This window comes from Pygoscelis adeliae, unplaced genomic scaffold (genome assembly GCF_000699105.1).
Source record: "Pygoscelis adeliae isolate BGI_AS28 unplaced genomic scaffold, ASM69910v1 Scaffold482, whole genome shotgun sequence".
NCBI lineage: Eukaryota > Metazoa > Chordata > Aves > Sphenisciformes > Spheniscidae > Pygoscelis > Pygoscelis adeliae.
The window spans coordinates 143,117-156,888 of record NW_008824192.1 but is presented as its reverse complement, the minus strand read 5'-3'; the positions used below and the strand labels follow the sequence as shown (position 1 = coordinate 156,888).

General features: G+C 55.9%; 1 protein-coding gene across 3 annotated transcripts in view; it reads right to left on the bottom strand.

Moving 5' to 3' along the window:
* Positions 1–13,772, bottom strand: part of KCNC4 (potassium voltage-gated channel, Shaw-related subfamily, member 4) — a 21,542-nt gene that overhangs the window by 4,698 nt on the left and 3,072 nt on the right. The window contains exons 2-4 of one of the 3 annotated variants that reach the window (XM_009334729.1): positions 10,334–11,270; positions 8,580–8,765; positions 2,569–2,705 (exon numbers count right to left, since the gene is read on the bottom strand). In XM_009334729.1, the coding sequence (XP_009333004.1) occupies positions 2,569–2,705; positions 8,580–8,765; positions 10,334–11,270 (1,260 nt within the window). Of the gene's footprint in view, positions 1–2,568; positions 2,706–8,579; positions 8,766–10,333; positions 11,271–13,772 lie in introns of those variants that run through there. The other 2 variants (XM_009334730.1, XM_009334731.1) reach the window with 2 other exon arrangements.

The following is a 13,772-nucleotide window of genomic DNA, read 5'->3' as shown; positions in this document are numbered from 1 at the left end:
GGGAGCCCGGTGGGGGGAAAGGGGAGGATGGGGCCTCTTGGGATCTGTGGCTGCATCTGCTCCGGGGTTAATCCTCTGCTTTCAAGAGACTCAAACCCCAAAGTTTGAGTCTCTTGACCTGCTGCTTCTGCAAAAGACAGGACAGCAGAGCTGGTTTTTCATGCCTGGCTCGTCCCCAAAGTCAGCGCGTGACCTTGGTTAAATCATTTATGATTCAGAGACCACTGAAATCATGGAGGGTGACCTTCCCTCTCGCACGGGCTGGGGATATTCCAGCTCCTCCTGCTTCTAGAGGAGCCCGCTCCAAAGGGGAGGATGCGCCAGAGAAGCACCGGGACGGTGCCGCCGCACTCGCCCCTTCACCCAGCTCACGGGGTTTTTGGGTGATTCACGAACCTGCCGAGGTACCCCGACCGTTTGGTGCGGGAATACACTTTAATTACAGAAAGTCAAGGAATGGAGCTACACCACCAACACACGGTAAACTCAGGTGCTGCCAGCGAGGGGTGAATCACCATCATGGCACAGGGGTAGGAAACCACTACAGGACATTCTGGGCAGAGGAGGGATGCGGCTCATCCTAATTTCTCCCCAAATCTGGAGAAATCCCAGCTCCGGCACCGGGTCTATGCGGTGCTCAGCTCCTGCTCCGAGCTCCCCAGGCTCGGCTCATGGCACCAAGTTTTTTCGCCTCTTCTGCTTTCCTTTGACTCTCGCTGCTCTGCTCGCACGGCTGGGGCAGGAGAAGGCACGAAGGAAAGAAGAAAAGCGAAATGAAAGGCAAGAGCTTCTTGTCGGCCCCGTGTAGGACTTGGAGGGGGGTTGTTTTGGAGGCGTGGTGACTGGCTCCTCCTGTCAGCTCCTTCAACCCAGTGGGGAGGAAAAAATATAAGCCAGACGAGGCATTTAATACCTCCTCCTTGCGGAGCATCTCTTCCACTGTGGCAGCAAGGAATTTTACTGCAGGAGGGTCTCAGTGTTCACCCTTCTCTACACTGAGGGAAACTGAGGCACAGGGAGCCTGGGAAAGAGCAGGAGGGTCCCAGCTGCGGGATCTGCCAAAATCCAGCCCGGCTCCTTCGGAGTGCGGGGACCAGCCTTGCACCAAACGGATCCTCACTCTGCATCATCCCCTGAGCACCAGCTCCGGTTTGGCCGCGATGGAGGGGAAGGGCCTGACCCCCAAAAAAGCTCTTGGGGCTTTTTTTTTTTTTTTAATTGAAACACACCCAAAGCTAAGCTTTGCTCCCCATCCTCCGGCTGAAAGTCCCCAGGCTCCAGCCCCAGTGAGCTGGACTTGCTCAGAGTAAGGAAAGAGGCCGAGAGAGCACCGGGATGAGAGTCGAGGCCGGGGATGCACCCCCGACACCAGCCCCTTTCCGCCACCCGAGACCCAGCCGCCTCCGGGGAGGCAGAGCAGGGGCGACGGCGCTAGAAATGACCCAGAAGTCAGGGAACCGAAGGTTTTGTTCTAGTTCAGGAAGACATCTGACAGCATTCAAAATCATCCCAAAAAAACTAATATATGTGAGCAAAAACCAGCAGCGCGGCAGGGAGCTCGGCACTCCGACCTCATCCTCCCAAGGCCGGGGGAGGCCCTGGTTCAAACCCAGCTCCCATCCCCATGGGGATGCTCTGCCCCACCACCCTGCATCCGTCTCAAAAGAGGATTCATCCCCCCATCCATTTAGGCATCATTTTGTCTCAAAACTCTCATTTCTCCACTATTCAACAGCAGCAGCGGCTTTCCCAGTTGCTGCCAGGGACCCACATTCATTCCTCTCCCAACCACCTCCCAGCTCTTCATGGGAACATTTATTTTGCCAATCCTTTATCCCAGCTCCGCGTGCTCCCCACACCCAGCCCGGGGCCCTACGGCCTCCCACCTCCACGGGACCTCGGGGCTGGCTTTCAAGGCTGCCAAAGCCACCCTCAGCCCCAGGACCATCCCTGAGGTTGGAGGAGAAGGGGAGGGGAAGGAGAGAGTGCGATTTAGGCAGAGAAAGGCACAAAACAAGAGGGGAACCGCTGCTGGGCAGGGAATAGAGGTTTATTCATCTGTTGCCTCCAGAAACTTGAGGCTGGTTTTAAAAAAAAAAAAAAAAAAAAAGACCTAAAATTATATGAACTCAGCCATTTCCAGCACAATGATATATAATTTTATGAGTCAACATGTCCTCCTTGCATTTCCACCACCCTTTAGCCCAAGTGCAAACGGCCCACGGGAAGGAGGGCTCGACACTAGAGGGAATCGCATGGGTTGGCCCAATTTATTTAGGATGAATAAGGTTTCAAGGGGAGGGGGGAAAAAACCCAACACCTACTCCAGGGATGTCCCAAACACATGGACACGAGACAAGTTCAATGGAGATGTTACACGTCCTGCAAACTGGGCACGGGGAGCACGGCGGCAGCGCTGGGCTGGAGAAGGTCAGAACCCGCTTCTCAACGATGGAGATGTCCCAGCTCGGTCTCCTCTGGGCACAGGCACGGCCACGGAGACACAGCATCACGGGGAAGGGGGGGACAGAGCAACACGACACGACAAAGCGGGATCCGGGCGGCGTTTTAGAGGATGGAGGGGACGGGAGAGCAGGGACGCCGCAGAGGACAGGGAGAGCTGCAGCGGGACGCCAGGGGAGCCAAGCCCACCGTGGATCCTGCCACACCATCTATGCTGCTTAGGCTTCGGGATTTTCCATAGCCTTGGTGAAGAAAACGGAGAGGTTAGAGCCGAGCAGCCTCCTTCCAAAGGCTCGGAAAGCAGAGAGCGCCAGGGTGAGCACTGCCCAGCCCCACACCCCAATTCAACCCCCTAACAAAAATTCAGGAAGGGCTTTTTGAGGGCAACCGAGCTTCTGCAGGTCCTCCAGACCTCCCCTCCCTTTCCCCTTGCCTCCCCATGCAGTCGAGCAGCGCCGGCCGAATCCAGGACTCGAAAGTCATTGATGCTGGGAGACCAAATGGGTCCTGGGGGCTGTTGGGTTTTGTTTCCCAAATTGCTCTGAATGAGGAATGAGTCTGGGGATTTTGTGGGCTGAAGCAAACAGGGAAAAGCAGCAGAACTCAAACAAATATGGGATTTGGAAGGAGTTATTCCCCCGGCTCTGGTTTTTAAGCCGGCTGTAGCAGCAAGCTGCTGCTGACACCTTTCTGTACAGAAAGGAGCAGGTAGATGTGCTCATTATTTTCCATAAGAAATTGCATTAAAGAACAAATATTTCTATTGCTTTAAGCACGGGGACCCTTCACACTCCCCCTAAGAGCCAGAAATTGCTCCAGCTTTTATTGAAAAGCAACAGCCAGAACAAATGCTCTTGCAGGTCAAAAGCCACTTTTCTTTCTGGAAAGAAACTAAGTGTTTGCGCTGAAGATTGGATTTTTAGGTCCAAACAGCAGCCCTGTTCAAAGATGAGCCCCAAAATCTGCTCTCCAGATCGCTACACCTTGCAGGGACAGCTCTGCTGCCAAAATATGGAAAATTAAGGATGCTCCCGGCCGTGATGAGCCCAACTGCCCTGAGCCGCGCCACGCTCACTGCGTCTTCCCCGAGAGTGCCCGGGCGAGCAAATCCAGCCTCACCTTTTGCCTTCCCTGCAAGCACCAGCGAGCTCCGGAGAAAGCAAGTGCACGCGAGCGAGCGCGTGTGTGTACGCAGGGGGGAGCGGAGGGAGGCGGCTCCCTGACAGCAGAAGAACAAGGTGATGGATGGTCCCTTCGGCAGTGCCAAGCTCAGAAACCATCCCCGCATCCCCCCAGGGAGTTAATGGCACATCTTTGGGTTCTACTTTGATGCGAAGGCACCGATGGCGAGTGCTGGCCCGGGCCAGGCTGTTTTGGGCTTGGATCAGAGCTGACCGCTCACTCCGGAGCGATCGCAGCATCACCTCCATGCACACCCGAGGAGGATGCTGAGACACGAGCATCATCTGGAAAAGGCTCCAGAGCACTACCTCTTTACATCTGATTTTTATCCCCTTTTTGTACCTTCTTCCTACTCATTTCCCAACCACAGCGGCCAGCAGGGAGGCACAGGAGTCTCCAACCTCTTCCCATAACTCAGCCCCCCCCAGGAGACACGGCTCCTCCAGCTCCGAAGCAGAGAATGGGCTAGGGACAGTTGGCCGCCCGCCTAAACCTGTTGCTGACTTCAGCAAAGCTTTTCCAGTTCCCGCAGTGGAAGCGAGAGCAGAACCAGGCCCCAAAGAGAAGAGCAATTTCCTTCTTTACTTTTTGGCATGAATCCACGCACTGAGCGAGGAGGGAAGCGAGTGCAGCCCCGAGCCGGGGGGGGAGCCCCATCCCAAGTTGGGGATGTTTCCTACCTACAGCAGCCGATGCAAAGACCCCTGCTCCCCCCCCAAAAATAAAAAACAAACCCAAAAAACTGCATCGGGCTCATCCTTCAGCAAACCTTGCTCTTTTTCCAGGAGCGCTGAGGCTCTTTGAAGCGCTCACGCATTTCCCTGCCCGCATCCCACCCTGAGCCATGCGCGTGGGAAGCAATCGTGCCGAGATGCAACCGGTCCCTGAAATCTCGGGGCTACCGAGGGATCCAGCACCCAAACAACATCAATTTGTCGAGAGTTGTTATGGGGTCGGGGCTTGCTGGAAGCCTCCTTGGCGATGCAAGGACCCGCCGATGTGGTTGAGCACTTTATAGGGATGCTCTTTGCCCTCTCGCTCAGATCATTGAATAGAAAAGGGTGGAAGGAGGGCACAGGAACAGGGCCAAAATCATGCTGCCAGTTTTGATTCAGTCTCGAGCATCACAGTTTGGGGCAGCACTTCATAAAGATGCTTGATTGCTCCAGGGCCCCTCCGCAATGGGACTCCGAGGGCAAACCTGCCCCGAGCCCAACAACTTCATTTTCTCCATCAATTAATTCCCAACGCACACAAAGCCACGCTCACGGGAGCACCCGGGAAGGAGCTCAGGACTCCATCCCTCAAGGCCATCGCGGTTTTCCACCAAGCTCAGGGCCAGGTGCCACCACGGAGTCAAGCTGCAAAGCGCCGGAGGGTTGTGCTCTGCTAATTGCCACCGGCGCCGTTCGTTAATGGAGCCGGTATCCCAGCAACTCGCAGAGGTGCTAACCGAGGTCACCGGGATTGCTTTATAAATGGGTTTGTCGCCAAGGAGCCGTGCGGAGGCATCTTATAAACAGAGCGGTGAGGCGGTGGGTAACACCCGGGGGTTCTTCCCCGGGACCTGGCAATGCCGCGCTCCCCACGTGCAAACGCTTGCAGCTCACGAGCGCACGTGCATGCTCGCTCATGCTTGGAGCTGGCAGCAGATGGGGACGGGGTAATGCAAGCAGGCAGCATTAGCCCAGGAACGCCTGTGCTTGTTTATAACGGCGGCCTGGCGCTCGTCTGCACGTTGCACGCACTCGCACGTGTGTCCCCGTGCAAACGTGGGCTTGTCCCTGCTCCCCACCCCCCCCAGCCAAGCATGCTCACGTGAGCATCCCTGCCCTCGCTCCCACGCTGCTCAAGCCACATGCCAGTCATGGCCCTGCACTAACAGCAAGCAACGGAGTGAAAATCAGCCGCGTGATATTCTGGCTTCTGGCAACCAAGCCAAAAATTGCCCCTTTGCAATGCCGGTGTGCCGTCAAAGGGCACACAGACGTCAAAGGTGTGCCGTCAAATCCCCTTCCCCCCATTTAACCCCATTCCCTGTGTCTCCTCTTGAAATCCCACTCTGGTTTCAACCGCTACCTTTTCCTAGACCGTCATAACCAATCTCGCTAGCATGAGGGATGCTGGACTCATCCTGCCTCCAATATCACTCCACCCAAGCAGAAGACGGGTGCTCACGTGCCAAGACAGACCCATGCCAGCATGTCTGTGCCCCAGCAGGACACATTTCGTGGAACTGCTGAGCAGGACCCAAGTGCTGGAGGGAGAGGTAAGGGGTCCGGAGCCATCCCCAGCAGCAGGGGAGCAAGGTGACACCACTGGAAGCAGCAATAGGGACAAGAAACACATGCCACGTGGCAATCCACTGCAATCCAGCTCGGTCTTCTCCAGGTCCCAGGTCCAAGGGGCGGTGGGCAGGGGTAGCTCTTCTCTTTGAGCTGCCCCAGCGGGACCAACCGCTGGAATCGGGCTCAAACCATGATGGATGCCGAGATCTGCAGCATATTCCTGAACCAGATCCATCTCCTGATTTCCACAGCTTGTACAGACATCAGTACCTGTCCCAGGATCTGACAGATGGCCATCAGCAAGTCGGGCTCAGAACCAAGCTCATCTCAATTTGCAGAGCTGCCAACATCCCAGTACCAGAACAAACAGCCTCAGCAGGAGATAAATCAGGACCGGAGGAAGAGGCGCCTCTGCGGCTCCCAGTGGCTTTCGGCTGGAGCGCAGGAGGCTGCTTTGCCCCTCTGATCATCTCTGGTCACCACTAACCCTGACCACACTGGAGCATTTCACCAGGGAAGACATCAGCCCTGACCTCCCGGGACAGCATCCTACCGGTCCATCCCCAATAGCCCAAGCAGGACGCAGATATTGAGGTTCCCTCTTCCCAAAAGGTCTCGCGCATCACTCAAGCCCCTCTGGACACCAGATCCACCTTTCTCCAGGTGGATTTCAGCAAGGTGGGGGTAAGTGACCCACACAGACATCTATTTTTAATTGTATAAAGCACACTGACACTTGCAGGAAGGACACCAGAACAAACCAACGAAGATCACCAAAGTGCCCTTTCGAATAGCTGCTGCTGCCACCATGCATGAAATAAATCCCCCGGTCTCCTGCAACCAAGTAACGTGATTTGGGAGCCCAGCAAAAGCACCACTGGATCCTCAGCTATTAGATCTACTCTAGTTCTCCTGGCTTCAGTGGGACCAAGCTCAAATGCTTCAGTTGAAGAGATGCCTGACGTGAGCATCTTGTAAGGATGAAGATCAGCACTTGGCTTTCATCCCTCTCCTTCATCCCTTCAGCTCAGCATCCCCCCCAGTCTGGGGCAGGACTAGAACCCCCTCACTTCTTCTCATTAGCAGGCATTAAGAAAAGAGACCAACTTCACAGAAAAAGGCACTTCCAGGAGAAACCTGAGGCTTTTCAAGCCAATATTTGTATAGTACCCTTCTGCCCAAAGATGAGCAAAGCTTTTCATCTTTTTCCTCTCTCTAAGGGACGATGCTGAGCAGGAACGCCAAAGGGAATCCTTCATTTCCCCGGAAGAAGCAATCAATTTGCTTCGACTAATGTAATAAATGTGATTGCCCCCAAACACCTCCCCTCGCTCCAGGGGCTGTTGGAGAGTCTGGCCCAGGCCAGCCTGGGATGAGCCGGGCTGCCTCGCACATGAAGACAGGTGACTCCCCAGTCTAAAAGATGCCAGGAGGGCGCGAGATGAACCTGGGCCCCAGGGCTGGAGGTCACAGACCCAAAGCTGAGGTCCTCCCTATGTCCCCAGCCCATCCAGTCTTTACCAACCCAAGCAGAGCTACAGCGACAAACCCTTGAGGGTCTCCAAAGCACCAACGCCACGAGCCAACAGGTCTCGATGTGCAGCTCAGAGACGTAGCACATCATCTTTTCTCCTGCCCGGTCCCAGCTCGCATGCGCCATTCCCCGTGAGTAACTGGGATTAGATGGTACCGAGGGGGCAGAGGTAGGTCAGCTCTGCAGCTACATCATCCCACATCACCCTGGGCACACAAGAAAAACTAAAAAACTGAGCCGTGTCCTAAGAGTTATCCCAGCAATCAAGGGTGCAGCTGGATTTCGTGGCTCAGGGTGGGCACTGGATTTACTCTCCCAGGGGCTGGGGGGCTGGGAGACGGGCAAAGGGCACGCTCGCTGGTGGAGCACAGAAGGCTGGAGGATGGTGCGAAGGGACGGGGCTGAAGAGGACTGTTGTTTTGTCATGGGAAGAAGAGTTTTGTGTTTTCCTGACTCATCTCCCCCACAGTTTCCCATCGAAAACCTCAACACTTAGCAAAGCTCACTTTCCAAACCCAGAGGAGACAGCCTTTCTGGCAGCCCGGTGCTTTTGGCAAGGCAGCGCTTGACACATCGCGGCTCCCCATGCTCGAACCCACCAAAAGACATCAGATGGGGAGAGGGAAGGAAAAGCCTGTGGATTTTTTTCCCTACTGAAAACCTTCGGACCATCTTCAGTCACAACCTCACCACCCCCCCAGGAGAGATGTCCCCCTCACACCACCCTGAGATGGGTGACTGAGGCCCAGGGAGAAGAGCTGGAGGGACAGGAGAAGTCGGAGCACCGGGGAGCAAAGGGACAGACCTGTCCCCAAGGAGGGCAGTGCAGCCAGCATGGGGTCACAGACCCCAAATAGTGGCAATCAGGGGAGGAGGGATTGGGGGAGGAGAAAACAAAAAGGGTAGAGCTAGCACGGGGAGACGCGGTGGACGGAGATGAAGCAGATGGAGAGGCAGGAAGACAAGTGGATTTGGGGAGTGGAGAACAACAGCCAGGCAGGCAGATGGAGATGAACCACCGTCTCGGACAGATGCAATAAACCTCTACCTCACTCCTCCATCTTGCCCTCCCCAGCCCACGGGCCAGCTCGCACCTCCAGCGTCAGCCATACCTTTCTGGATGCCTCCATCCGCTGCACAGGAGAAGTCACCCGTGGCCAGCAGGAAGCACGTGGAGGATTTCTTGTTCTTATCCCGGGTGCTGGAGCGCCGTATAGGCCGTTTCTCCTCATCGGCCGGTGACAGCGGCTGCTCCTCATCTGACAGCACCACGTTGGCCTCACCGTTCTGCTTAGAGTCTGCAAGAAGGTGGCAGAGACCCATCAGCAGTCGATAAACCCACAGGACGAGGTGCTTGGGGTGGCCCGAAGGGTTTGCTTAGACCATGCAAGGAAGAAGACAACCAGATTGCAGGTGGCCCAGAGCAACACCCACAAATTCAGGTACTGATCCCAGCCTGGACATGCTAACTTAGAGTGACCAGGGGAGCAGGACCATGCCAGATTTTAATCCCAAGCAGCAAACAGCAGCTGTTACTCCTGCTGAGGGTTATATACCCTGCGTGAAGCCAAGCGGGGTTTGCCAGGGAAGAAACACCCCTGGTCTTTGAGATCCACCCACCTAATTGTGGGAATTAGCTCTCCAGAATTCACACCGCCGAGATACGGGCTGCTCGGGTTAGTGCTGAAGTGCTAATTTATGTCATCTGACTCTGTGGTTCGTTAGCTAAGAGGATGCTATGCCAGGTGAGGGTCTGGCCTGAGCTCCTGGATCAGTGTCGGGGTGAAGGGATGGGGTTGACCTGCTCCCCCAGAGCAGGACAGCTACTCTCACTGCTCCCCACTGCCAGGGCTCCTGGGGCAGACGGGATGCGTAGGCACGTGGAAAAGGGAGATTTATAAAGGAAAACACCTATCTGGGGCATTTGGAGCTCCCTGCGTCCCCACGGGTGAAGGACCATCACCGTTAAACACGTGGCCAGATGTGGCTCAGTGAATGCCACGTCGGTGCAGGACACAACTCCACCGTGGTCCCTCCTGTTTCCGCACTGCAAAGCCGGCTGCTCCAGAGGCGCCGCTGGCAGCGAACCAAGACGAAAAGGGCAAAGCAGCCTCCGTGGCCAGCAATGGTACCACGGCAGGGCTCTCGCAGTCCCCCAAGCTTAGCCCAAGCGATGCTGCCCCACCAACGACTGCCCACAGCTGGGGCCGTGCCCTCTCCTGACCTGAAGGAAAGACTGGCCAAACCCCAAACTTCAGCTCAGTGCGTGAGACCAAATAATAAAAGTACAGGGACTGATTTTGCTCCTGCCTGAGCACAGCATTTGGAGCAGCATTGTCCTTGCCATGCAGGGATGCTACATCTACTAGAAGATGAATGGGGAGGTGGGGCCAAGCCCCAGGGAATATCCATGGATTTATCCATTTTGGTGAAGCTTGCCCTGATTTATGGTGGGAGGAAGCAAAAGAAAGTCTACCCCAAGGGCATTACCAGGCTAAGGTGGGAATCGGGCAAATGGTCTTACCTCTGTCAGCGTGAGGAAGAGGTGGGCTAGGTAGGGACACCTTGAATCACACCACGGTGACTTGATCTATGCCATTAGGAGAGCAGGATATGGCCTTTCCCCCCCCTGCCTGGAGCGGGGATCTTGATCTGCAGCATCCTCGTCCACCAATACGGCACCCAATACCCGGACACCCAAGGGCCCCAGCCCTTTCTGCCCCAGGTTCTCACCAACCCAAGAGCTGGGGGCCGAGTCCTGTAGCAGGGCAGTCCCCAGGGACTCTGGGACACAGGGGACCAAAACCGCTGCCTTGCGGGCTCCCGGAGGTCTCCCCCTCCCTCTGCCCCACCTTTGGGGTCTCACCTGACCGTTTCCGCTCAGCCGCCCCCTCCTCTACCGCCAACGGGCAAGTGTCGCTCTGGGTGCTGTTACGGGGGGAGTTTTCCTCAGATTTGCAGTAGGTAGGGGAGTCCAGCGGGGCCGGACGGGGTATATGCTTTTTCTTCTTCTTTGGCAGCTTCTGCTTGGCCATGGCCAACGAATAGTACATCCCAAAGTTATTGACAATGACGGGCACAGGCATGGCGATGGTGAGCACCCCGGCCAATGCACAGAGAGCCCCCACCACCATGCCCGACCAGGTCTTGGGGTACATGTCGCCGTAGCCCAGGGTCGTCATCGTGACCACCGCCCACCAGAACCCAATGGGGATGTTCTTAAAGTGAGTGTGGTCGCTCCCGCGGGGGTCGGACGTCTTGGCTCCAATCCGCTCAGCGTAGTAGATCATAGTGGCGAAAATCAAGACCCCCAAGGCGAGGAAGATGATGAGGAGCAGAAATTCGTTGGTGCTGGCCCGGAGTGTGTGGCCCAGCACCCGAAGACCCACAAAGTGCCGTGTCAGCTTGAAGATCCGGAGGATCCGGACGAAACGGACCACCCGTAGGAAGCCCAGTACGTCCCGGGCAGCTTTGGAGGACAGGCCACTGAGACCTACCTCCAGGTAGAAGGGCAAGATGGCCACAAAGTCAATGATGTTGAGCAGGTTTTTAACAAAGAGAAGCTTATCTGGACAGCAGATGATGCGAACCAGGAACTCGAGCGTGAACCACAGGACACAGACCCCTTCGATGTAGGTGAGGATGGGCTCCGTCTCCACTTTATGCGTCAGCAGGATCGTCGTGGTGTTGCCAACCACGAGGGTCTCCGTCACATTGACGTCGATGTTGAAGGCCTCGTGTGTCTCCAGGCAGAAGGTTGTGATGGAGACCAGGATGAAGAAAAGCGAGGCAAAAGCAACTACCTGCAAAAGTAGAAATTGCACGGGCCATTAGCTGATTTGGGTCAACCTCTCCTCTTTGGAGGAGAGCGGCAATTTTATGAACCACCGTGACAACAACTTTGGGGCAGCCTGAGACACACTTCTGGTGTCACCTGCCTTTGGTACATCTCTTCCAATCCCTGCTAGTGAATAGCAATAGCAGGGATGGGAGAAGTCCTCATTCAATAAAACTGAGTGCAACAGGCTCAGAACACCCCAGGAGCCATGCTGCTGCCACCCACTTCCCCAAGACCAAGGATGGAGAACGGGGAGGGTTCCCTGGACCTGTCCCATGAGTTGACAGCAAACCTCAGTGTCTGGGGCCATCAGTCTAGAACCTTTCTCCAAGTGCTACGATGTGTACAGGGGAAGGTGTGCTGTGCTCCAGCTCTGGCTGGAGATGTGCCAGAAGCGACAGTGATGGAGCTGAAGGAGGACCTGCAACAGCCTGGGTTCGGAGCAAGCCTCCACTGGGAACACTCATGAAAAGGGAACTTTGAGAGGACTAAGTCAAAGAGCTTTCCCCCACATCCATCCCAACACCCCCCCCCCCCTCCCGATGAGGTGTTCGCACCATTCATGACTGTGAGGTTTGGGGTCTGGATGTATCGGAGAAGTCCTTTTGCCCCCACCCTGCTCCCTAAGGGTCAGTGGTGGACGATGTGCCCACGAATGGTCCCAGGACCGAGAGAGCAGGACGAGGAGGAGAAGAGCAGGCAGAGCTCAGCGTCCCGCTGATCCCTGGACCTGGTGACACCCAGATGCTCCCATTTCTCCCTTCTGCCCGACCGGTGAGACCTTTGTCCCCTCCTCCCCGCCTCCTCCCCGCGGCACGCTGCCGCTTCGCCTCGGATGTGAGCGAGGAGGGGCCGGCAGCACGCGGTGGAAATCGCAGGCTGTGTCAGAAAGAAAACACTTTGTCGTCCCCCCCTTTCAATCCTGCTCAGCCCTCCTCCCCGACAGGGTGAGCTCATGATGAGGCCATTACCCAGAGCATCTGTTTCCAAGAGCCCCCCCCCCCAAAAAAAGCCTCTGAGCAGAAAAGCTCTTCTTCTACCTTCCTCCAGCACAAAAGCACAGCGGGTTTGGCTTCCCGGGAGCAGATCCTGCAACAGCACCCTTTGCTGCTAACCCACTCTGCCCGCAGCGAGCACGATGCGAACTTTTGCTGTTGACCACCCGCCCGGCTGCGTTCGGCGGGCAGCTGCACCGTGTGCCTGCTCGAGACGACAGCCCGGGTCCTCGGCTGGAGTGAATCAGCAGCAGAGACAGTCTGAGTCACGCTTGAGAAAAACCCGGCCCCGGACACCAGCGGTAACATGCCGGCAGCCCTGAGCCTGCCAAGAGCATCCTTGAGGGGTGTCCCCAAGGGCAAACCCGTGTGGGTCCAACACAGAGAGCATCAGCCCTCCAAAAGTTAGGTGTGAAGTTTAAGCCAGGCTCTGATTGATGGAGAAACCTCTGGAAGATGGTTCTCCCCCCGGCTCCCAGTGACAGGCACCTGCCCGGGGATGGGCTGAGATGCTCTATACCCCTCAGATCAGACCACTCTGGACCACGCACCGTGATGCTGCTCTGCTGGTGGCAGCTCCGAAGGCAGCCCTCGCCGATCAGCCGTGCGCAATTCGGGAAGCGAACCCAACAAAAAAAGCGGGGTCTTAAAGCAAGGCCGGTTTAAGCAGACAAGTGTGTCTATGCAGCGGTGGCACGGCCAAAATAATCCGCTTTTCAGCTGAGGGCTGAGTAACGTTCACTTGGAGAGTAAAAACTCAGACTCAAAGCAAAGTAGGAAGAAAAAAAATTACCAAGGAAGAGAGTTGGACCCTGCAAACACTCGGGCAATGAAACAGCCCTGCTGTATGAGCCGCGTAGGTGAGATCTGATTTAGCCCCAAAGCAACCTCTAAAAATAGGAGAGTCAGGTTCACAGCCGGTGCCAACCATCGCCCCCCCCAAAGTCAATAGCGCTGCTCCAGTTTTGTGTCAGCTGAAGATCTGACCTGAGATGTCTTACCTCAGCTTTGGCCTCTGCTCCGAGCTCAAGCGTTTTTTCCAAAACTGTCTTAAAAATAAAATAAAATCTACGTAGAGACCCAGTGGCCACCAATACAGCACCAAAAGTCCCACCAGACAAGTCCTCCAGAACCTGCCGATGATCTACACCATCTCAACACGCGCTCAACAGCTTGGGGTGGGCGTTCCCAAAAAACCCATGACCCTACGGGGGGGCACTGGCCTGGAAGCCCCAGTGGAAGTGAGGTCAGTCGGGCTGCAAAGGGAAAAATAATGAGGAGCTGCAAGCGAGCAGAGTTTGGAAGCAGAGGTAAAAGCACAGCCAGGGCAGTTTCCCGTGGGGAGAAAGAGGGTTTTACACTCCAGCTGGGACAGCAGCTACACTAGGGACCAAATTTTTACTGACACTGGACTAGACGCAGGAGCCAGTGATCCCATGGGAGTCGCTGCTACAAAGAAAAGAGGCTCAAAA